Source organism: Streptopelia decaocto (genome assembly GCF_964273445.1).
Source record: "Streptopelia decaocto genome assembly, chromosome: 3".
NCBI lineage: Eukaryota > Metazoa > Chordata > Aves > Columbiformes > Columbidae > Streptopelia > Streptopelia decaocto.
The window spans coordinates 117747695-117773160 of record NC_138656.1 but is presented as its reverse complement, the minus strand read 5'-3'; the positions used below and the strand labels follow the sequence as shown (position 1 = coordinate 117773160).

The following is a 25466-nucleotide window of genomic DNA, read 5'->3' as shown; positions in this document are numbered from 1 at the left end:
CTCCGCTAATCATTCTGTCAAGGTTTAAGTAATTTTTATCAGAAGATACGGAGTCTATAGAGCTCATGATTTCTTGCCTACGTTTTGGTTTTTTTTTTCCTCCCAGACATCCTGCAGCATTATCATAATACTGATGCACAAAAATCTGTGAAAAAAATACTTCTGACCCATTCTTGTTTCGTTCTGCCCAAATAGCGCTATTGCTGCACCTTCAGGGTTACAGCTAAAAAGCTGAAGGCTGAATTTTCCGATGGAGGAGAAAAGACTCAAGATACATTTAAGTCAAAATTTTGCAAAACTGCTACTTGTTTTTCTTTATCTGCTTTTCTAATGACTTTCTGTGTTCTGCTTAATCAATGTTGGGTGTTCCTTCCTACCCTGAGCTCTCAGCTGAGATGGTGTGCTCCCCAGCCCCTCTTAAATAAGCCCACGATATCCCAGGCTGAGCGTCCCACTCCTGTGCTATCTGGGCTGTGTGCCTGTTTCAGACAAGATTATCAGCTCTTTTATTTCTGCTTTGTGACTTTCCTCGTGACTGACCTTTCAGCCTTTAATTCTCCATGGCACCTTGAAGGGCACATCAAAACCCAAAAATGTCTTGAGGCCATATTTAGGTGCAGACAAGGCTTTTTGTTATCTCAGTCTGGTGTGGAAACAGGTCACCATGGATTTCATGGGGGTCAGGGCACTGTGTTGAGCAGAGTAGAAGCACTTGGGCACACGATTACTTCATCATTATTTGTCTTCCTTCCTTCTTTCCTTCCCCTCATTCTTTCCATTCTCTCTATGTTAAAAAGGAGTTTTCTTGCTGTTCTTCCACGGTTGACAAGACTCTGGAGGCAACCAAGCATTGACTCCACGTGGGTGAGCTCCCCTGTAGTCAATCGTTTCCTGTGGGCCCACAGGGTTCAATCATGGGCAAGAATTTTGCAAGATACCTGAGGCTACATCCTGCTGGAGCACTTGGCAGCCCCAAAGTTTCCATTCATGGCTTCCTTTTATGTGGTGCAAGTCAGCTTTCTCGTTAGGTCTGTACCACACTGCACGATTAGAAGTAGCTGAGAGGATAAAAGAGGATGCAATTCCTCCTTGGCAGAGGTCTTGGCAACAGATTACAGCCTCAGAGTCCTGTTGCTCGTTGTGGGAGAAGTCTCTGTACTGCTGGACATGACTGTGAAATGCAAAAAGAAGTACATCACCGTACTTAACATGATACACAGGATCACGGTTATTGCTTAAAAATAAATGTTAAGGCGCAACACACGCAACGCAAATGTAAACCAGACCTCCAGTATTTCATGTTGGACAAGCCATTTGCTTCTCACAGGTCAGCTTGTCTTCCATATCAGGGTTAAATCCATGTTAATTCATTTCACTGGCCAGCTAAAAACAATCTCCCCCCCAAAAAAAACCCAAACAACAACACCAAAAATCAAACTGCAGCAGCTTCTTCTGTTGAAACAAAAAATGGGTTTCTAATTATATTTTCCAAGAAAATGTTGCAACTGAGTGGGAGAACAATGTTTCTGTGGTTTTACAGAGCAATTTTGCCTTTGTTAGTGTTGGTGGGTTCTAATTTGGAAAACATTGTGGGGTTGCCTATTCAAACTTCCAAACCCAATTATAAACGCCCGAAGGAGAAGACGACAGCTGAGCAAAGGTGTGGAAAGTGTGATCAATGAGAAATTTTTGCAAGAAGTAATCTTGCTTCATTTTCTGGAACCCCTGTGGAGAAGGAAGGAATAAACTTCTTGTCCACCATGGGCAACACAAGCAGTTGTAGGTGTTTCAGCAAAGGAAATTAGTGCTGTTCATTTGGAAATCGCTTTAAGGCTCTGGGAGTTGGAGGGCTGATGGGGAGCAGTGGGAATTTCCATCATTGAAAGCTTTGAAGTGCAAGTTAGGTAGTTTCTCAGATGTAACATAGGTCCACCACATTAATGACCTTTTAGGGGCCAGCCCTACATTTCTACCATTCTTCAAAATATATGTGGCCTCTGAAGTGAAATCGCTTTTCAAAATCTCTCTCCTGTATTTCACACTTTTTACTTATTTATGTATTTATGAAATTATTCTCAAAATTTGACTGGATCTCACTGATCGTTTCTGCTCCTCTGGAAACCATGAAATGTGTTATTGATCAAAAAGCAGCGCACAGGACTCCTCTGGTCCTGTATGTCAAGTGCACAGGAAACAGACCAGAAGTAGAAAACACATGGTTTACAAATGAATCCTTTGCTACCCTAATGAGGGGAGAAGAGTGAAAAATATTCAGTTGTCCAGGATGTCTGGTCTGCCTTAACAATGACCGAATATGCACCATTTGTGGTGGTTCAAGACTGGTTGAAAAAACTCCTTGTGCCATCTATTTAAGTGTCCTTATGGCAAAAGAAGCAGTTGACCCAAGTCTCCAGGGTCTGAATTTACTGCATTATGGTGTATCCTTGTACACAGAGGGTCAGACACTTTTCTCAGATGCCTGTGCTTCCTCAGGTTATGGTGACCAGTGGTGAAGGACCACCAGGTCACACGAGATGTCTTCTTAAGAAGGTACCCCTCTTCTCCAAGAAACTGTGGAGTGGGAAAGAAAAATCTTGATAAAATGCTGTGCGTAGAGAACCTGCAGAACTTCTTTCAGACCAAATGGTTGCCTCCTTGACACCCAAGCCATGATGGCAACCACGTTGATGCGAATAGCTATTAATGATGAATGGCTTGAAACCATGAGAATCTGGGGCAGAACATCTCAAAATATGCGTATGGGAGGATGATGCTTGAGAAGTGGGCTTTGAATAGAGGTTAAATTTGATGTATGGAAAAACCAAGGCGTCATCTGTGACACATGATGGAAGGAGAGAGAACTAAAGTCATAGTAAGCAAATGCAGAAAATGATATAAAAGTTTTAACTTGACTTTTATCTCAAGAGTTTTTTCTGTCAGACTCTTATATATTTGGCCTTCACCATTTTAGAAGCACAGGAAGACCACAGCTGCTTGAGACATTAATATAGCACACTTGTATGGGAAATAGTTACTTTTTCCAGTGAAAAGTGCCAGTAGGCATTGTATCTTAGTGACAGAACCTTTCCAAGGGTGTCAGTTTCCCATGGAACACTCTTTTTTCCAGGAGATTATATTGGAAAAGTGGGAAAAAAACATTCTGTGTAAAAGTCTCTGGGTGGGCTGCCAATGAATAACAGCTCTACACAGAAGGGAATTGAGACCATGGGACTCTTTACAAGAGAGATCTTAGCTAGGTTGGAAGAAATCCTCATTGTTGAAATGCAGTACTGCATGGGCATCAACTTCCAATATTAGTGAGAGTATGGACACTGACAAAACAAGAAACCAGAGGAAATATTTATTTTAGCCTGATGCAATCAAATTAGACCAGATCAAAGATGAGGCAACTTGAGAGTTGACCAACCCCATCACTCCTGTGCCATAAATAATGACTTTCTGCAATAGACCTGGCTGCAAGGTTTGACTTTGTTCTGCCACGTTTCTGTCTCCTTCAATCACCCATAGGGAAGTTTGAACATTCTTTTAATTCTGGAAGTCAAGCTCATCTTATAATTTTGAGTAAGGGTTAGAAAATTCTGGTGTTGTTTGTAGGTTTTTGGTTGTGTTTCTTTGGTTGGTTTTTGTTTGTTTTTGCTTGTTTGGGGTTTTTGTTTGTTTCTTTAGTTGCATCAGAAGGAAAATTATATTGTGGTAGTGTCTTCTTTGCTGCATGTAGTCAAGCTTAGGCATGGTGTGAGCAGTGCAGAGGAACCGGGTTTGGTAGCAGAGAAGAACCAGCACGATCATGTCCAGCATAGGCAGGGTCTTGGGAGCAAGGACCACATGCTCCTCCAGCAAGGTTTTGTGAGGGCCAGTACTGCCTTGGTGCAGAAAGCTGTGCTAGATGCTTCACCAGTGGCTATTTTCTTCAAGCAGTTCTACTGATTCTGGATGGTGGAAATTCACACTTCTATGAGGTCACCAGAAAGGCGTCTTTTTAAAAAAATGTCTGTATTTCTCCTCATTATTTCTCTTATTTATAAGTGTGAAGAAGAAAAAGAAAAAATAAAGTCACTTTCTCACTCCAAAAAGGCTTTTCCTAAGTGGGGCCAGACAAAATCTCTTTGTCATCCCTATTAGTAGAATATACTCCAGTTAATCCTCCTGTTACAATCAGCCAAAACCACTGCTGCATTGTCATGCCAGTCCCTTGAGAGAGCCCTACAGTGCCCATGGGATTCAGTAACAAATAACGATAGTGAAACATGGGGGAACCCATCACCACTGTGTGCTCAGGGTGGTCAGTAGCTGGGGCTACAAAAGACAACTGTGTCTGAATGTCATCCCAAACACAGCAACAACTTTAGGATGGTAAAACAGGGAAAAAGAAACAGCAGAAACCAAACAGATGGGCAGTGCAACCTGAGCAATTTAGCTAAACTTTTCTAAGCACAGTCCAGGAGCCAGAATGAGATGGAGACTACAAGGAGTTGGGATGCAGCCATCTAATTTTGAAGGGTGAGAGAATAATACCTGATACTGTCTATTTTACTAGCAGAGATGCTGTCCCAGAGAGTTCAGAAAGTCTAAATGCTTCAAAATGGAAGATGGTGGTTTGGTCATAATGCATCAACATCTTCCAGGAGCAATGGTACATTGCAGTAAATAAGCTTTTAATCTGCCAGGGGAATGGAAACAGGAAGGTTCAGATGAAAAACTGAGCTACTCATTCTTAAAAGGGAAGGGAAAAACATGGACAGACCACGGCCAGACCATGAAAACAACATCTGGAGGGAATGAGCTGCCCAGCTTTCATGGCAGAGGTATGGAGAAGCAGCCCTGGGGGATAGTTGGAAGAGGAGAGGTGCCTTCATCCCTCTGCGTGGTTTCAGATCAAAGCTGGAGTCTCCTCTGCATTAGGCCCTTAACAGAAACACTTTTGGTTTGGTGTGAACTGGATAAAATGCAGTAGAAGTGGGTGCTGTTGCAGAAGGAGGCCATGCAGTAGGCCATCAGTGTACGTGTCCGGCTGTGGGGTCATGACTGTGGGCTGTGGGTCATCTGGGGAGGGCTCCCACATTTTCTGATCCCTCTCCACATCCCATGGAGTGGTAGGTCCTAGAGGTCTTTCTTAGGGGCTCGCCTAAGAGCCTCTGGGCATTTACCACATGCACTGGACCTCTAGTTGTGCATACACATCTTACAGGGGGCTGTAAAGGCAGGAGAGACAAGCCAGCCTCAGGTTTGCACACTCATGTAGAGATCTGCAAAAATACTGGAGAACATCTAGGGACTGATGTATGAAAACAGGTTGGAAACCACTGTCAGACAGACCCTTCTCGGCTGGGTGAGATTAGAGCCTGAGCTTTCAGGGAAGAGGGGGCAGGTAGAGCCCATCTGGAGTGACCCAGGAGATGCGTATGAGAGACTTTCTCTGGTTTTAGTGCCGCTTTTCACATGTTTTCTCAGTGATCTCCTCCTGGCTTCTTTCAAAGGACGACCACGGGCCGTCATTCAATGATTTCTGAGTAAGAAAACTGCAAAACGGCACTCACTGCCTGGGCCTCTTGACTCTGTGTCTCATCTCCATGAGATGCCAGCCTGGAGGCAACAGAAGAGGCACAGGGATGGAGGGATGTACCCCAGATGACATGCAGGGGCACAACGAGGATATCTTAGATACCAAAAAAAACCTCCTTGGGATGCAGCAGGTAGGCCACATCATACATAACCCTTTTTAGTTTTACTTCTTGCTTCCTAGACACTTGAACCATGGCCATCACTGGAAGCATCTTTGCAGCAGCCTGGCTGCAGCTGCTGGGTTTCCCCACTGTCAGCATCAGGAACGTGTCTCAAATCAGAAGCAGATTTCTGTCTGGAGCCACCACGTTATCGCCTTGTTTCCCAGGTTGACTTGGCAGATGCTAGCTTACTTCTAAGCCTTTGCTGCACCTTGTGGTTGCTTCTCCTTCCTACCTCCACGGTGGTTGACAAGAAGCCTTCTAAAAAAGCGGCTTCCCTTTTCATAGGAATAGGAAGTGAAGCTTGTTTAGTGAAGAGTGGTCAGGTACCACAAACGCACTCTCCACCAAAGGATGAGCCCCTGCCCTAAAGCTCAAAGTGCTCCAGTTAAACCTGAAGCTGTCCTCTCCTTCTCCAACCCCAACCTGATTGCCTTCATCTGTCTCCTGTCTCCCCTGACCATAACTGGAGGAGGACTGAGCCAGCAAAATGCAAACCTGTAAGGGAGAAGTCTGACAAATCTACAAGGGCTTCCTCATTTCTGTATCTCCTTGGTATGCAAACAGCAGGCCTGAATCTGCAGCACATCTGGCTGAGGGGTGATGGGATGGGTGTCTGTCTTGGTTGTGTTCACAGTCACCTTGTGCTGACCTTCTAGGCTAAGAGGCATGGTGCGATGCACAAGCACTTGCAGACTCCTGCTTATGTTCCAGACAACCCTGCAACCCTTCACAGGGTTTTCTTCCTTTGTCAGGAGCACAGAGCAGTTGCAGAGCCAAGGCGGATTTCCACGCCATGAATACCATGGGGCTTATCAGGGAGGGCACTTCACAGCCCCACGAGCAGTGCTGGGCATCAATGGAGCTGGGGAAGGGTCTGGACCACAAATACGATGGGAGCGGCTGAGGGACCTGGGGGGTTCAGCTGGAGAACAGGAGCTGAGGGGAGACCTTCTGATCTCTGAACTGCCTGAAAGGAGCTTGGAGCCAGGGGGGTCGGGCTCTGCTCCCCAGGAACAAGCGCCAGGAGCAGAGGAAACGGCCTCAAGTTGCGCCAGGGGAGGTTGAGGTTGGATGTTGGGAACAATTTCTTCCCCAAAGGGCTGTTGGGGCATTGGAACAGGCTGCCCAGGGCAGTGATAGAGTCACCATCCCTGGAGGGGTTTAAAAGATACATAGATGAGGTTCTCAGGGACATAGGTTAGTGGTGACAGTGTGAAGTTAACGACTGGACTCTATGATCTTGAGGGTTTCTTCCATCCAAAATGATTCTATTATTCCATGATTCTGTCAGGCGTGTGCATCCTGGAGCAGCTGCTACCAATCTCACACAGGCTCGTGTCCTCAGCCAGCTTTGTCTTGCCCTTGTGTCTTATGGCTGGTAGAGGTCCTCTGCCTTGACCTCAGCTTAGAGCCGCTCCACTAAGCCTTTTCTCCTGTAAACAACCTCACCAGCGTGTGGGTGACCTTTAGGTTGTGCATCGCGCTTGGCGGATGTCGGCTTGTGTTTGTCCTTCTCAGTGAGAGCAGCTCAAGTGCAAACTACGTGAGGTCATTCCAGCCTCAAGGTCACCGAGACCAGGAGTCACTTACCTCCTGCTGCCCCGTACAATGCAAAAACAACGTCATGCAACTACCCACAGAGGTTTACACGGTGGTTTTTGGTGGCCTCATCTCTGCAACAGCTTAAGCAAATACACTGAAAACAATCTGGAGAAGTCAGCTCTTTATGTACGTACAGGAAGCCTCAGGAGTCTGTAGAAACAAATCCTGCTTCTTATACAACATTTATCTTATCTCCTAAGACAGAGGAATTTCAGTCTCCTTATTGAACATGCTGAGGCAGAATGAGAAAGTCGCTTCCTCAGAGTCACAGAGTCCGGGTCTCCATTCGTTAGACCACACTGCTACGGTTGAGTAGGTTCATAGAGGTTTGGGGCTTGCTGGAACAAGATGCATTTCATCTGCAGAAGGTCTTTTTTTAATCACAGAAAGGAAAGATCATTGCAAAGCCAGTTTGTTCAGCTGTTTTCTAAAATTTGGTGGTTTGCATAGTGGAAGCACAACCCATTCACAGTCACTGTAGCTGTTTTTAATGACAGCTGTTAATAGCCTGTGGGTTTTGCTGGGGTTTGTGTCTGGATTCTCTTTGGGTTTCTCGCCTTCCTCACTCCTATGTTCATAGGCCAGGTTGTCTGGGAAGTGCAACTCCCACCCCCCTCCCAGATGATCGTTTTTATATTCAAAATAGAGCAAGGAATCCTCAGGGGGAAGAAAAGAGTTAGTTCTGACACAAAGACCTGATTAAAAAAAGAAAGCCCATTAAAAGTGTTTGCAAAATCAGGCTGCTCCTGCAATCTGGGAGTGTAACATTCAAAGCAGTCAGTCCCATGGATTGTGTGGACGTGGTGGGAGACAGAGGTTTCTAACAGAGAAATCCTGCAAGGGCCCTCAGCCCCATGGAGCATCTGTCATGGGTCGGACAAGTGGTTCGTCCATCCTCGGATCGTGTCTCCAGGAGCAGCTGCATAGGAAGCAGGCAAGTAGGGAACATCTCACCCCCACTCACGTTCCCCTGAGGGTGGGGAGAAGCCCAGCAGGTTTTTCTCTATCCTCTTCTCCTCTCCCATCCCTCCTTCATGTGATAACCCCGGGCCCTGTTTCTCTTCCCCAAGATCTGTGGGGTAGAGAGATGATGGAGGCACTACCCAGTGGCTGCCAAGATCCAGTCCCAGGGGATGGTTTGCAGGGATGCTGTTCCGTTGGTTTACTGCAAAAGGAGAAGAGGACTAATAAGTCCCAACTATGCACACACTGGTACTCCTATCCTCCCTTTTCCCCCTGGGGCCTGGAGAGGAGGAGGGGGTATATGAGTGGGGGAAATATGAGCTCTGCATCCAGTAGCTATTTTTGATGTGGCTTTCCAAGCAGCTGGAGGTGTTCAGGTGGGGAACCGGAGATGTATGTCTTTCTCTACAGCCCCTTGCCTCATCTGAGGATGGTGGGAGTGAGCATCACTCCCTCTGAGACCCAACCCACAGAGAGTGCAACCTCATATGCCTCAGCACCAGCTTCATTGCTCCTCTTGGGACATGGCTAACAGGTCCTACAAAATGCTGTCCTCTTGCTAGGAAAAGGCAGCCTCTGAGATGCAGGGACTCCAGGAATGGGCCTTGTCCAGGGCAGAAATGTGGGTGGTCACACGTAGAGGTGTGCATCCATCTCCCCATGTTCCCAGGGCAGGAATATCTCCACATCCCTAAAGACCACCATGATGCACCCTCAAAACACTGTGAAACAGAGCATCATGGATCCTGGCCAAGTGAACACGGCCTGTGCCCAATTCCAGAGGACTTAGATGTCAGATAGGTCTGCAGAGGGAATTGCTCGCTGCTGTGCTCAAGCTCGCCCATAGCCCATCCACAATTCTGGCCCACACTCACATTGGGCAGCAGATTTGAGTTGAAATTTGAGTTGAAATCTGGGTTGAAATTCTGGTTGAAATTCCAACCACTGCAGAACTTGCCATCGAGCAATACAGTTTCATTATAAGACCTCTCACACCTAGAAGAACCCCAGAGATGCTACAGACACCTAAAGAGATATGCATGCTTCTCCTGGCCCCATTCTCCTCCTTTCCCTCTCCAATGCACCCCACCTCCTTGTGCTGCAGGACCTCGGGTCCTGCAGAGCCATCCTCAGCAGATGTCCCACAGGGCTGGTGCAGTGTCTGGGATGAGCTCATGAAGGAAGCGTGTTCAAGGGAGGTGGGATATGCAGTCTGCCCTCCTGCTTGTTCCCCATGATGGGAGCCTGAGCCCTGGCTATGATTCCTGGCCCACAGCCTCTTGCAGTTGAGCTGAGCACCTACCAGGTGCCAGAGGATCTGTTGGAGAGAGTCCAGAGAAGGCCAAAAAAATGATCAGAGGGATGGAACAGCTCTGCTATGAGGGCAGGCTGAGACAGTTGGGGTTGTTCAGCCTGGAGAAGAGAAGGGTTTGGGAACAACTTATCATGACTTTTCAGTACTTAAAATGGCCCATAAGAAAGATGGGGACAGACTTTTTAGCAGGGCCTGTTGTGATAGGAGAAGGGGTGAAGGTTTTAAGCTAAAGGAGAGGACATTCAGGCTGGACATGAGGAAGAAATTGTTGTCCCTGAGGGTGGTGAGAGCCTGGCCCAGGTTGGCCAGAGAGGTGGTGGACGAACCATCCCTGGAGACATCCCAGGCCAGGCTGGACGGGGCTCTGAGCAACCTGAGCTGGTGAAGATGTCCCTGCTCATGGCAGGGGTGGCACTGGGTGAGCTTTGATGGTCCCTTCACACCCAAACTGTTTCATGATTCAATGATTCAATGATTCAATGATTCTATGATTCTATGATTCTATGATTCTATGATTCTATGATTCTATGATTCTATGATTCTACGATAAGAGTGTGATACCCTATGTAAGCAGCTATTTTTCCTCCAGACAGAAACTTTTATTATTTCCCCCCACCACCCTCACCATCAGCCTTCTCCCTCAGGCTGTCTCAGCTCTTCAGAATGGCCTGAAACAGCCAGATTTTCTGTTTAGTTTGTTTGCATGGACCAGGTTCATCTGCAAAGCGTGACCTAAGAAAGACAGAAAATTCAGGGCAGGTTGAAATTGCAATGGAAATGATAAACTGGCTAGATTTTAACTGCAGTGAGTAAGAGATCCCCAAACAAGCCAGTGGACTCCAGTCTCATTTCTACAATGCATACCCCTTGCCAAGGAGTAAATCACAGAGCTCCTGGATTTGTCCTCTAGCTGCCCTGAGCTGGCAGGGGAAAACTGTTGTCAAGACCGGTTTGGTCACACTGGCTGTGCTCGAAACTGGGACCTGCAGCAACACAGCACCAACATCAGCAGGAGAGCCTGACTGCTCCTGGGGGTTTCCCTTCGTGGTCCCTCAAAGGCCTTTTACATTCATTGAAGTATTTGAAAGAGGTCTTGATGCAAGCACAAATGCAGCCCGGCTTCTTTATCCAGCAAGGATCAGGAACAGATCATAGAATCATAGAATCATAGAATCATTTTTGCTGGAAAAGACCCTCAAGATCATTGAGTCCAACTGTTAACCTCATATTGTCACTAACCCATATCCCTGAGAACCTCATCTACGCATCTTTTCAACACCTCCAGGGATGGTGATGCCACCACTGCCCTGGGCAGCCTGTTCCAATGCCTGACAACCCTTTCCAGGAAGAAATTGTTCCCCAGATCCAATCCAAACCTCCCTTGGCACAACTTGGGGTTGTTTCCTCTCAGCCCATTGCTTGTTGCTTGGAAAAAGAGATCAATGCCCACCTTGCTCCAAGCTCCTTTCAGGCAGTTCAGAGATCAGAAGGTCTCCCCTCAGCTCCTGTTCTCCAGCTGAACCCCCCAGGTCCCTCAGTTGCTCCCATCACACTTGTGCTCCAGCCCCTTCCCCAGCTCCATTCCCTTCTCACAACTCGCTCCAGCACCTCAAGGGCTTTCTTGGTGTGAGATGTCCAAATGTTCCAACACAAGGCTCTGCTCCAGCGGTGCTTTTGCTGCCATTTGGATGATATCTTTGTGCTGGGGAGAGGATGTGACTAAATGTCCTATCACTCCCCCATCTTCAAAGAGGATTGGAGAACATACCCTACAGAAGCAACCCATTAAGGTTAACCTGGAACTTCAGGAGGATCAAGGTCCAATAGAGATGGACACAAGCCTTTGCTAACCACAGGGTTTGGAGACCTGCCTCACACCTGTGTTTGGCCTATTTTGAGTGCCCAGGGTGGGCTAAAGCAAAGAGGACAGTGTTGAATCAGTCCTGCTGGTTGTACTTCTCTTGCTGCAGTAGATCAGAAGGTAGGATGGAGGTACCCAGGCTAAAACAGGTTCTGGAAGCATGGGCTTTTTGCCCATCTCATCTTGACGGTAAGCAGCCCTGCACCGTGGGTGCACCATCTACTGCGGTTGGCTGGTTTCCGCTACCGGAGCAAGAGAGCTCAAAAGTTGTTTGTGATGTGAATGCAGAAATGTCTTCTGTAACAGAGATGTGAATGACACAGAGAAACGTCCTTGGGATTGCATGGGTGGGCGTGGGGAAAAAAAAACCAAGACAGAATATAGCAGAAAAGCAGAAGTCTTGGCTCATTATTTGCCTCACCCCCATGAAACTGTGCCATGGAAAATAGGTTAAGATGCGAGAAAGCCAATAGTGTTTCACTGTGAGGGCCGCTCCAAAAAAACCCCCAAGCACAGTGAAACCTCAAAATTAGCCCCCTTTCCATTCATATTCTAGGGTGGGTCCAACAAAGGTTTTCACAGTTCACCAAGATTAAATATTTCACTTAATTTTAAAGTTTCAGAACATCTTTTTAAAGAAAGCACACTTTAAAAAGAAATAACATTGAAAACCATAAAAAAAAAACTTTGAAAATGCAGAGATAGAAAAGTATAAAGGGTTTCAAATTCTTAATTTCTCTTTGTGTGTCCTCCTTCTACCATAAAGAATCACAGAAATCAATTCATTTTGGATACAATAATTGATTTATACCAGATTTGCATTTTTGCATCAGAAAGGAGCAAAAAAGTTTGGTAGAGAAAAGATTTCCCCAAGTTTTAGACACATCCCAGATGCAGTAAATTCTCTTTTTTCCTCAATAGTAATAGCTCTTCATTACATTTCCTGACCCGGCACCTTTGGATTGCTTTGCAAGACACAAAACTAGAGAATTACTGAAGATCTTGCTGAGATCAGATACTTCAATGGGAATCAAGATTTGCTGCTGAAGGGTGTTCTAGAGTGTTCTGTTCTTCTGTGACTACTTTCTACTATTGCTGGGGTTTGGTCAAGTTCTTTTTTACCTTTTTTTATGGTTTTTTTTTTTGGTTTTTTTTTTTTAAATGTTTAGAGGTTTTGTTGCTAGGAGGTGGTCAGAAAACAAGTGTGCTGTGCTATAAACAGCACTGACCATGTAGAAGGTCTGTCTCAGAGGCAGAAGGTGGAGGTTATGGCCACTGTCCTCTAGAAGGACACAGCGGCCAAAGTCTTGCTGAAGACTCCTTCCTGCAAATGGGAGGGCAGAGAGACCTCCTGTGAGGATACACACAGCACTGGGTCTCCAGCTAACATCAGGGGGACTTTCATAGCCGAAAGTTGATGCTCAGTAGGACAAGGCTGTGTGAGGAGGAGCTGCAGCGGTGTAGAAAGTCCTCATGAAGAGCGGGAGAGAACAGAGCAAGAAGCATCATGGCTTTTATTTGGTGAGGAGTGAAGCAAATGTCTGGTTGGTATATTGTATCCTCACTTGGCAGTGTAAAGTTAATGGTTGGACTCGATGATCTTGAGGGTCTTTTCCTACCAAAATCATTCTATGATTCTGTGATTCCATCTTCAGAAGATCTCCCCTTGACCTATAGATGCTGTAGCATCTGTATCTGCATCCAGCTGTCCCTAGCCAAAATGTGACCTCAACTGCACTCTGAAGGTTACTAAAATTACCTTCTGTTCTCCTACAACAGAGGACACACAGCAGGTTTTGGGTGTCCTATACAAGCACCCAGTGGGCCTGTGACCTGCCTGTCTGTCCCACACGTGTTCAGAGCTGGATGCTACATGGAGCTCAACCATTCTGGTGTCTGTTGATTCCTTCAGCAAACGCTTGCTTGACTCTCCCAGGAACACTTCAGTGTCAATTATTTTAACTCAAAACTTATCAGCAGCTAAGCTGGACTATTTTTTGCTATAAATGTCAAGCGCATGGAAAAATTTTGCATTGTATTTTTTTTTTGTTTAATTTTGATTTCTGGTTGCTTTAAAAAGAACTTGTTTTATGAATCTTCTTTTTGAACTTGCATAAAGTTGAGGAAATTAGTTTCCCCACTCTCGGTTATTAAAAATATACAAACATTTTTAGATGTGAAAAACTGTAAATTCACAAATGGAAATTTTCATGCTTTTCTCCCCACTGCTCTTTTCCACCAGGGGAAGAAAAAAGAATATAAATCTGGGAGAAGTATCAGTTACTTTTCTCAAAATATTTTAGTGAAGCTAATTTTACAAAAGTAATCAGAAGCAGAAATACCATGGAACAATGTACATTCAACTCAGCCACATTAAAAAAAAAAAATAAAAATTGCTTTTTAAAAAATGAAAACTCCATCGACTGTGGGCTGGGAGCTCACCGGCAGCTCTCCACATCTGACAATATTTTCTGCACTGCTGTATTGGGATATTTTTAAGCACCAGCCGACATGAAGGGTGGTCACGTTGGCTGCTGAAGGCTGCAGAGAAGACCTGGGAAGCATGAAGGGTGGATATGGTGGTGACCATGAATACCTAGGGCTGTGCTAATGTCTTTATGTGTGGGTGGGAGTGAGTGACCTTTGTGGCAGACTTTTCACCGGTTCCATTTCCCACCCGTGCTGGGACATGCTGTTCAGTTCTCTGTGCTGCTTTGCACCGACGTGTCTTCAACACACGTGTGTGGGGAGAAAGCTCAGGTGTGCAAATGTCCAGAAATTTGTTGCTGGTCTCAGTATGGTGCATAAAGGGTTGTAATGTCCCCCTGGACACAGGAGCACCGTGGAGAAATGCACAGGTTAGGGCATGGTCCCCACTTCTCTCAAACCCTGTAAGAGCAGTTGGGATGGCCACAAAGCCTCTGATGGGACTTGCTGAGGTTGACCTTCCTCCATACCCTTTCCTACTCTCCCCCATCAGTGCTGTCACTGAGAGCAACTCAAAACCCCAAAACGTGCATCCACCATCCTGCAGGAGGTCCATCAATCCTCTTGTAAGATCATCCTGGTGACATGACTGGTCATCAGAGCATATTGCTGAGCTGTGGTATATCTCATATCCCGTAACTCTGACCAAAAGATGGCAATTGCCATGTTTGTATCTCTCATTTGGGAGTATATCAAAGATCTCAAGACGCTCCAGTGAGATAGTAACAAGGACCATAGATAGATGTCCAACACATAGGTAGACTTTGTGCCTTTCATGGTTGGTAATGAGTGGTATCTAAAACTGCTCTATCATCCATCCTTGACTTAAAATGATACTTTGAACTTCCCTGGGTGAAAAGGCTACTCCAGTTCTTCTCACTTACCATCCTGACAAATAACACCATTCAGAATCAGAAATCATGGCACAACGGTATTTTCCACCAATTTGCAAGTGGAAGAGCAGGAAAAGCTAACTTAATATAACAAATGGTGTGCCATTACATGACAACCGGATCTCCTAAGTAAAGCAAACCCTGGTTGCAACCTGGAAGGAAGGTTGCCAAATTAAAATGAACTTGCCACAGGAAATGCAGTGGCTGATTCAGCGGGTGAAACTTCTCCCTCAACTGTGTTGTCAGTTCTGAGACCTGGGTACAAATGGATGGGCTCAGAGAAGGTTGGATAGTGAAAAGAATTTAATTGCAGGGAAAAATGCGTGTTGGACTATCCTGAAATATTTCACCAATTCTTTCCATTTTGCTCAATTTATCAGTGAAAATAAAAATGAGGCAGAAGGGAAAAGATATTTCAAAAAAAAAAAAGAATACCTTAAAATATTGAGGTGGCTCTGTTAAAAGCCTCATTTCAGAGTTTCAGTTTTTAAAATATTAGATATGTGCTAGAAAGCAAAAAAAAAGTTGTTTTTAGTGGATTTTTTTTTACTGCAAGTCTGGTTTGCTGGAAACATTTTAAACACATCTGTTGTAATCTGACTATCACAACATAGTGCCAGACTGATATTTGTGGGAACTGACTAAGCACATTAGTCCCTGGACCACCAGTCCCCAGTCCTCCATGTTCATGGCAGACATTGAGGTATTTTGACAAGAAAAGTAGTCAACTTGTCTTTTCTCAACTACAACTTGGGGTTTATTTTTGGTTATTTGTCTGTTTTTTACCTGTAGCTCACACCTTTCAATGCTTTTGGTGTTGGTTCAGACTTTGATGCTGGGTGGTGTAGATACCTTCTATACCCACGGCAACAGCATTTCAGTAATGCTGGCTTCAACCGCTCCCTACATTTTCAGGGGCCTGAGCAGGCTGAATTTGCCATGGTTTGGCCATTTTGGCTACCCAGATCCAGTATTGCTCTAGAATTATTAACCAGAGCTGAAATTACATTTCTGGGCAGATAGCTAAACAAGCCCTCAAGTGCAAGTGTGGAAACCCTAGTGTGGACCAGAGAACAGTCCATGGAAAGGGTTTGATTCATTTGTGTCCAGTGATCCTTCAGATGTCCAGGAGATCTGAGACAAGCACATGGGATTAGGAAGCAAAATTCAAAATGTATGGGAGACCCATACCTTGTGAAGGCACATCAAGAGGTGCTGGGACATTGCACATGGACAAATGAGTCAAGCCCTAGGCCAATGTTTTACAGGTTGGATGGATACAAGCTATGCCACATTTGACTCCTCAAGCTTCTTGCGGTCCTCCAAAGTGTGGCATGAGGTCTCATGCCTTTGTGGACAAGCTGAGTGTGTTGTCTGTGCTCCTTGAGCATGAGGAATGGAATGAGTAGGGCTTGCTCTTGGTCCAGGGACTATGTGACCCTCCTGAAGCCCTGGTAGACCTGAAGAGCTCAGCACAGGGATATTCACCATGATCTCCAGCATCCCCTCTTCCCTCCTTTCATCAGTGCATGCATGCAGCATCACTCAGCACTGGAGCAAGTTTACTCAATGCCAACTAGGGATTGCTGCACTGGAGAGGGGACATATCCAAAGCAGTCATTTGTGCTAATTTTTTTCTGTTGACTTACAGTGCCTGTCTGAGCTTCATCTGCTAAGTCTCAAACACCAGATTTATGTGGGAACAGAAACTATGCGGTTCACAAGGTCCAAGGTTGCAGGAGGGCTGTAGACAGAATGATTTTAGACTCTTCTCTCCGTTGTCCCATTGCCCTGCATTCTCATCTTCTCTAACTTGTTCCTCATTATTAGAAGATTGTTTTACCCTCAGTTTCTGCCCCTTTCCCCAAGAGCAGTCTCATTAAAAAAGTAATTTCTGGTCTTCCTTCCAGGATGGGGTTGCTCGGGAGCAAAAATCAGCTGACGTCCAATGAGAAATACCCTTCTGGAAGCAACCCAAAACACAAGAGTAAGGCTCCCCTCACCTCACCCAAGGTAAGCCTGCAGTTTTGTGTCCTTTTGGGATCCTCCACAACCAGGTTAGTGTCCAAAGTGATGCAGGCAATATCTGTGTGTGCCAACAGGAGACTGAGTGCTTCTATTTCCTAAAATTTGGTCATCAATTGGGAAATGATCAAAGGGCAGAAAACAAATATTTATGCCTGGCTTTCCCTCAGAAGCTTCTTTTTATGGGGTGAACTGTTATATCAGACTTTTCTTGCTCTAGGCTTTTTCTCTGCCAAAAAGGATGTCATTTGATCTTTGGGGGTATCTTATGAACATGAAAATGATCAGAGGGATAGAGTACCTCTGCTATGAAGACAGGCTGAGAGAGCTGGGTTGTTCAGCCTGGAGAAAAGAAGGGTCTGGGGAGTCCTTATTGTGGCCTTTCAGTACTTAAAAGAAAGATGGGAACAGACTTTTGAGCAGGGCCTGTTGCAATAAGACAAGTGGTGATGGTTTTAAACTAAAGGAGGGGACATTCAGGCCAGACATGAGGAAGAAATTTTTTCTGCTGACGGTGGTGAGAGCCTGTCCCAGGTTGGGCAGAGAGGTGGTGGATGAACCATCCCTGGAGACATCCCAGGCCAGGCTGGACGGGGCTCTGAGCAACCTGAGCTGGTGCAGATGTCCCTGCTCATGGCAGGAGTGGCACTGGAAAAGCGTTGAAGGTCCCTTCCAACCCAAACTATTCTATGATAATTGTCTGAGTGGGCTAGGGATGGTGGTGCTCTGAAAGGCTATGGCGTGCTGAGCCTACCATGATTATTTGCATGTGCTGGACTGGAGAACAGGGCAGGAGACAGGGAGAGAAGGTGCAGAGGCCACTACCCCATGTGCCCTGCATCACTTGGTCACAAGAGCTCCAAGCTGATCCCCGTATCTCTTAGACAGGGCTGCTGCCCTCAGCAGTCTGCAACCCAAGCTGATGCTGCTGACTTGCTAACAGCACAAAGATTGGTCAGATTCAGGCTAAGATTCAAAGCTGCAAACCGCAGTGGAAACTTTACCATCGGGGAAGACAACAGGTTCACCAAAGAGGGTCTACAGCTAATGTGGTGCGGTGAGAATCAGGAACCCTGAGCATCTGCTGCTCCCTTTGGATTCATATGGCCCCTCCTTACATGGACACAGATCAGGAAGACACTGGGACAGGATTTAGGAGACCCCAAATGACAGACTCTTTGTTTAAACCTGGGAAATCACCCTGTCTGTTGCTGTGCAGAGACTGTGAAGTCGTTTTCTCATTTCTTGCCCTTGTCAGCACTGCATCCAGCAGCCATCACAAGAGAAACTCTAGGTGCAACTCTCAGGTGAAAACTATCTCAGGCCTTGGGCGCTGAGAGGGTGGAGGAATTGCCTGTAATTGTTTTTGATGACAAGTGGAGATATTTTTCACTCCTTTAGTTTAATTTCTGAGTTCTCCCACGGTTATGGAATCCAAATTTGTGACAGAAGACATCAGATTGACCAAGAGGATGTTTTATTCCTAAATTTCCTTCTCTCCAGCTCACTGGAGAGCAGCTGCTATCAGTGTAAATACAGTATCACCAATCACCTTCTGACACTCACTTTTTCTTTTGCCATGGGCACTAAGCTCTGACATGTCAGACAAAGTCCATGTTTCTTTCAATTAAATTAGAAAGGACAGTGGGTGAGCAGCTCTCCCACCCCACATTGCTACCAAGTAGGAATCAAAGGGTGGTGTGAGCTGAAAACAGTAGATGTTTTTAGTTCAGCGTCTGTAGTTCACTCTTTTTGTATGTGTATAAAAATAACTGGCAGCAGTCAAACACCCACTACAGTCACTAGGTACTGTGTCACCAAATCACAGAATGGTTGGGGTTGGAAGGGACCTGTGGAGATCATCTGGTCGAACCCACCTGTTAATGCAGGGTCACCAGAGCAGATCACACAGGTCGGTCCAGGCAGGTTTGAATGTCTCAGAGAAGGAGACTCCACACCCGCTCTGGGCAGCCTGGGCCAGGCTCTGGCATCTCAAGGTAAAGACGTTTCTCATTGGACTGATAACAGGATTGGCATTTGGAGTTGGGTAGGGGCCAACAGAGTCCACCTGGCCATTGCCGTAATATTAAGCTCTTAGCCCACAAAAAAGGTGATTGATCTGACTCCAGCTGCTGGTTAGGAGTGGTTTGTGGTTGGTTGGCCACTTTCATGGCCTGGGCCAAACCAAACTAGAGATCATGTCAACATTTTAAAAGTGTGCCTACATGAGTTGCAGTACCATGCTGATTTTTAATTTGCTAATATAGTCATGGCCTCTGTTTATTGGGCAAAGGATATTTCATGAGCCTTGGGACAATTATGCAAAGAGTATCCTGGGTTTTCTGCCTCAAATAATATTGCAATTGTAATTTCTCAATGGAGCCATTCATTTCTCATCCCCCATTGATCTGAAATCTGGCACCAGCAAACAAGAGTTAGATAGACCAGGGTCTAAATGAGTGGGTAGCAGATTTGTGCTTTTATTCAGAGGGAAGCCAAGGATTATTCAAGCCGACAGCCACGACAGCTATGAACACATCACGGCAAAATGTTCTAAAACTATCATGACACATATGGAGCCAGATGCAGGGACTACTGACTAACTACAGTGGGATCTGGATCAAATTCTCACTCATTTGTGGAGCCGAGAGCAGGTCTTCCTGCAAACACAGCGAAGTAGTAAATATCTTATTTTTTTTTATTTCTATTTCTATCAAAGGGCAGAGAATTTATCAACATCCCTCATCTAAACCAAGCCTCTGCACAAGGTAAGATTCTTAGCTGAATTGCTGTTTTCTTCACCTTCCCTTGGGGTTTTGCAAGGTGGTGGTCCCTCAGCAGCAAGTCTTGAGAACAAGTCATCATGTTGCAGGCGTGCGGTTTCTGTATCTTTAGCATTGCCAGGAGGGGAGTTTATCAGTGTGTTTCGGAAGATTCAGTTTACATCACTAACTGTTTGTAGCTGCCAGTTCCCCCTGCTCATCAAAGAAATTAAAAGGGAAAAGGACTCCTTTTTCACTGGTTGAGCAAAGTGAGATCTGAGACATCAACTGTGTGAGATTTCTCTGTCTGCAGCGTGACAACTTGTGGATGCTGCATCCAGCCGGCTGAAAATTTCAGAGAAAATAGCAGGAATCAGAGAGCCCAGACAGACTACAAAGAGCATGAGAAGAAAGGAGAGAGCATAAAATAAGGATGCACAGGGCCCCTGCGTGGAGACTGTTTGTTGGCTTCATCCACCTCTGCAATTATCTGCAGGTCACAGATGGTGTTTGGTAGATTATTTTAGCAGAAAGCCCTCAGCTACCTCTGCCCAGACTCCAAGTGCAATTTCTATATATTTATGTCAAAGAAGTTTTGCAGATTAAGGAGAGAGAGAGAGAATTAGAAGAGGGAAAAAATAGATGAAGCTTGGAAGAAAGCGGTTAGTAACACACAAAGATTCCTCACATGGGTGAATATGTAGGATTAGGGGAGACAAGGCATGAGGAAAGGAAAAAGTGGGGTGACAAATAAATGGGATGGATGAAACAGCAGACCTAGGTCTTATGGATGATGAGGGAGGGTCTCTGCTGTGGGGCAAACAGAGGAATTCCTGCAATGTCAAGATGTTCTTCAAAGTTGATGTCATGGAAATCAGGTTTGTGGGAGTTGTGGCTATCCAACCATGTGAATGAGGGTGCATTTCTGTTGAAGCACCGTTTTTCCAGAAACCATGTTTTCTTCTGCAAAATTGTTTTCATGGCACATTTCCAAGTTGCTGTGCTTTCCTACCTCCACAACCAAGCAGACAGTGCCAGTTTTTCACAGGTTTTTATCAACATTCTCGCTCTGGTGGGAAGCACAACAGAAATTATCTTCAGGGAGGCAACTTTTACTTCTGCTTCATGCCAGAAGACAGAAGTGGGAAGATGCTAAAAAATTAGTTAAGTAGCATGTTAACCATTTTCAGCTCTCAAAAATATTTTGGTTTGTCAGATTCAGTTCCAGTTTGGGGGGAATATTCACACTGGCAGTCTGGGGAACTTCTTATTTTTCTGTACCAGTGCCTGAGTTTCCAGAAATGATGTTATGTCTGACTCTGTCCTGTGTATCAAAATGGGCTGATAGGAACCATGCAAGATCTTTGAGATATCTGGGAGATTCTTATGAAAGAAGGTAATTCAAGTGAATTGACAGAGGAAGCACAAAACCCAGACACTTCAATCATATGAAAAAAACAAATACCTGAATTATATCCTGTGGGAGCACATCAAGCTCAATCAGGCAAAATTATTGAGTACGGAAGTATACGGCATGTATTGTAAAATCAAAACCTTTTTCTTATTTTTTTTCTTTTTTTTTTTTTTTCATTCCTTGCCATTTTTATTTTCTCATTTTGGTGTTGTGCAACTTGTTCCACAGTTTCAAGCTTTCTCACTGCTGCCTCATAAATTATTTAGTTATATATTTATTGTTAACAAACCCCTCATTCCTCCTGACTACTTAGCTTAATTGAAGTAACACAAAGGCAGGCAAGGAGTCTATACATCTGGATTTGACTGTGGTGTTGGCAGCATTGCCAAGCTGCTTTGCACTTGGGGTAGGTTCTTCCATCGTGTGAGTCTCACTCATTTTATCATGGTTCTCCAAGCACTCCTGGTGTCTTTAAGGCTGACTCTATATCTCTATAGGGTCAAAAATTACCTTTAATTCTGCACCTCTAAAGCTCCTGGCACAGCAAAGTATCTTCTGATTGAGGAACAGCAACTTCATACAGCTCTTTTCACTTGCTTTTGGCTAACCATAGTATGATTTTCAGGGGTGGGAGTTAAGCACGCTCTGGAAATTGAGGTTTTTTGATTCATCTCAAGACTGGCATCAAAGCCCTTAGTTGTTTTTATGGTTGTTCCCTGAATACGGATTTGAGTTTGAAAGAAATGCTGTTGGAAAAGTGGTTTTGAGCTTAACTGGGAAAAGAAGGGGTTGTTTCTACTGAAAACACTGACCTATCAATGAGAAATTAAAACTTCTCATCAAAAATGAGCATTGCAAATTAAAAGTAAGAGGGGGGAGGAAGATCAGAGGGAATTGCCTGAAGTATTTAGATTTCCCAATAACAAAGTCATGAGTTTGGGTCCAACACGATTTTATGAGGAAAGCAGAAGTTATCCACAAAAACATTCACTATGTCAAAACACAAGGCGGAAAGGTATTTGGCAGAAAGCAATCTTGCCATTCAAGACTGGATGTCCTAGGAGATATCTCCCACATTGTCAAATCTGAGCATGCTGGCCAGCTGGGAGATGCAGCAGTCCCAGCCCACAGTATTCTGTATCTCCACTCGTGGTACCTAATGATGTTCCTCTCGGTGACAGCAGCAACAAGGCTGGTGCACCACCAGACACCATGTGTTTTGAAGGCATGCTTTTCTAGCACAGGTTTACTTTGGTGAACCATCCCATGCTGTGCTGAAATGGAATGCTGGACCCATTTTCAGCAGAAGTAAATCACAGTTCAGTGCACCCAACTGGCAAACACATGTTCTTCACCCCAAGATCATCCTAACACGGCTCTAGACCAATTCATGGTCCTCTGGGACACCCTGGCACAGTCTCAGCGTGGCTTTGTAGCTGTGGGATGGTCGCAAAGACCTTCATGATGGGGCAGCGATGGGGAGGCTGGTTGAATTATTTCCATTAAGCCATCAAACTGGCACTCAGCCTATGCAAACCCAGCTGGTATCTGACTTCCCTGACAGCAGCTCTGAGCCAAGATGTATTTGGCTCGTAATCAAAGTGTCGGGGCTGCCGGCACTATCTGCAAAGCAGTCACTCCTAGCAGCCCCGACGGCTTCTCTGCCGTAGAGTCACTCATGACCTAACTTGATCAAATGGGCCAAGAAAGTTTTATCGACGCTGTTTCTCAGTGGGGTGACAGACTTGGAGACGGGAAGAGTCACTTTCATCATGAGATGTCAAGTCTCGCTGGCTTGAGCAGAGAGAGCTTTTCTTCTGGCTCCCTTAAGTGTGTGGTGTTTCTCAACATGTGTGTTGAGAAGGGGATAAGAGGTGATCATAATATTTTTTTCAGCATATAAAACCTTTTTGTCCTTGCTATATTTGCTCCTTTTCCTTCTCCCCCTTGTCCTTTTTGCTTTTGGTTTCATTTATTTGTACCTATATCAGTTGCTTTGAGATCAGAACTATGTTTTTCATTTTATTTTCTAGAACACACAGCCACTCTGTGCTCAAAAATGTTTACACTTTTACTTCTGTTTTTCAAAGCTATAGTGCGACCACTGCGTTGTCTTGCTTCCAAGAGGAGCAGGACAGTGCATGTGGATGAAAACATTTGCTGTGGACACCTTTCAGTAGGCACATGCCCCAAAACCTTTCATGCCAGAGAAGCTGCATAATAACAACCTCCTCAAGTAGGCAGCAAGAGTTTTGGGTGCAAACGCTTTGAGATCCCTCAGGGGGAAGCCACTAACCATGCAAGCTATTTTCAGACCTTAAAGCCTTCTCCCTTGTGACAGATCAACCTTTACCCCATACGTAGGAGAACGTGAGGCCCTGCTGATGGATCTCCAAGTTCCTCCTTGCAGGCCTGGAGGGAACTGCTCAGAACTTTGGTTTACAAAGCTGCATTTACCCCACACTGACCCTTTCTCCTGCCTCCCCTCCAAATAATCGCCAGCAGAGCAGCGATTGGTCCTTGCACAGGGACATGTTATCTTGCGATGACAGAGGGCCAGTCTGGCTCTCTTGCTGGTGGCTTTATTTGAAAAGGTCACACAGAGACCGTGGCTTGACCGTCTGTCTTGAAAAATGCTATTTATAGACCACCCATCGCTCTCAGCACATTAATTAGGCTACGCAAACTAAAACCTTTCCACAGCAAATAGTCGTCTTTATCTCTTTTTCTTTTTTCTTTTTCTTTTTCTTTTTCTTTTTCTTTTTCTTTTTCTTTTTCTTTTTCTTTTTCTTTTTCTTTTTCTTTTTCTTTTTCTTTTTCTTTTTCTTTTTCTTTTTCTTTTTCTTTTTCTTTTTCTTTTTCTTTTTCTTTCTTTTTTCCTTTTTCCTTTTCTTTTTCCTTTTTTCTTTTTTTTTCTTTTTCCTTTTTCATTTTTCCTTTTTTACTTTTTCTTTGCTTTTTCTTTTTCCTTTTATTTACCTTTACTTTTATCTTTTTTCTTTTCCCGTATTATTTCCTTTTTTTCTCTTTTTCACTTGTTGCTTTTTTGCTTTTTATCTCATTTCTTTTTTTTTCCATTTTTCTTATTTTTTCTTTTTTCCTCTTTATTCTTTTTTTAATCTTTTCCCTTTTTCTCCTTTTATTTTTTCTTCATTTTCCCCCCTCTTTTTCTTTTTCTCTCTTCTTCTTTTCGTTTATTCTATTTTTCTTTATTCACCATTGCACTTTGGTTTGATTTTTATGTCAGTGTGTGTGCGCTGATACTCCTTATAAAGTTTGATCTGCCCCAAAATAGCTGCTTGTTTCTGCTTCAGTAGCTGCGAGCCCTCAGATCACATGTGAACGGTTGCACAGTCTCTTGGACAGCAGCACCGGCACAACCCAGGCACGCAAAGGCAGCGATTCAGCTCCAGCCCGCAGAGACCTGCAACCTCGCAGCACATGTACCGGGTGGCAGCTTTGCCATGCACAGCACAGCCTGCGTGCACCAGAGACTGAAAGTTCATTTTGCTGTGCCAAAGTTTAGGCTCGATCAACATAGCTGGAGTAAAAGCAATGTGTTAGGGTTGGGGATGAGGATGAAAATCTGCTCAGAGGCTCAGTTCAGGTGGGTTGCAAGAGTGGAAAGCAGGTCCAGGGAGGTTCTGCCCCTTTGCTCCGCTCTGGTGAGACCCCCCTGCAGTGCTGGTCCAGCTCTGGGTCCTCAGCACAGGACACACATGGAGCTGCTGGAGAGGGGCCAGAGGAGCCCCAGAAATGATCCGAGGCTGGAACAGCTCTGCTGGGAGGACAGGCTGAGAGAGCTGGGGTGTTCAGCTGGAGAAGAGAAGGCTCTGGGGACACCTTAATGTGGCCTTTCCATATTTAAAAGAGGCCAAAAAGAGAGATGGATGGGGACAGACTTTTGAGCAGGACCCGTTTTAATAGAACAAGGGATGATTGTTTTAAACTAAAGGAGGGGAGATTCAGGTCAGACATGAGGAAGAAATTGTTCATGCTGATGGTGGTGAGAGCCTGTCCCAGGCTGGGCAGAGAGGTGGTGGATGAACCATCCCTGGAGACATCCCAGGCCAGGCTGGACGGGGCTCTGAGCAACCTGAGCTGGTGAAGATGTCCCTGCTCATGGCAGGGGTGGCACTGGATGAGCTTAGAAAGTCCCTTCCAACCTGAACTATTCTAAAATTCTATGAAAATGGGAGACACGGAGTACCAGTTTTGTGGTCTGAAGTATCTAAAGTGCATCAGGGCCAGAGGGAGGGAAGGGGGTCCTGGAGTGTACACCACCCCCATGGGAATTTCAGCTGAGTGGAGCAGCCTGGTGCTATAGGAATACTGGGTAGAAAGCAGCAGTGTGACTTAAGTGTGGCAGCACATCTGCAAGGAATAGTGTGCGAAAG

General features: G+C 45.1%; 1 protein-coding gene across 1 annotated transcript in view; it reads left to right on the top strand.

Annotated features, from left to right (window-relative positions):
• Positions 1–25466, top strand: part of BLK (BLK proto-oncogene, Src family tyrosine kinase) — a 48728-nt gene that overhangs the window by 1615 nt on the left and 21647 nt on the right. Inside the window, exons 2-3 of the mRNA XM_082049511.1 lie at positions 16779–16881; positions 19613–19661. Of these exons, the coding sequence (XP_081905637.1) occupies positions 16780–16881; positions 19613–19661 (151 nt within the window). The 5' untranslated portion in view covers position 16779. The remainder of the gene's footprint in view (positions 1–16778; positions 16882–19612; positions 19662–25466) is intronic.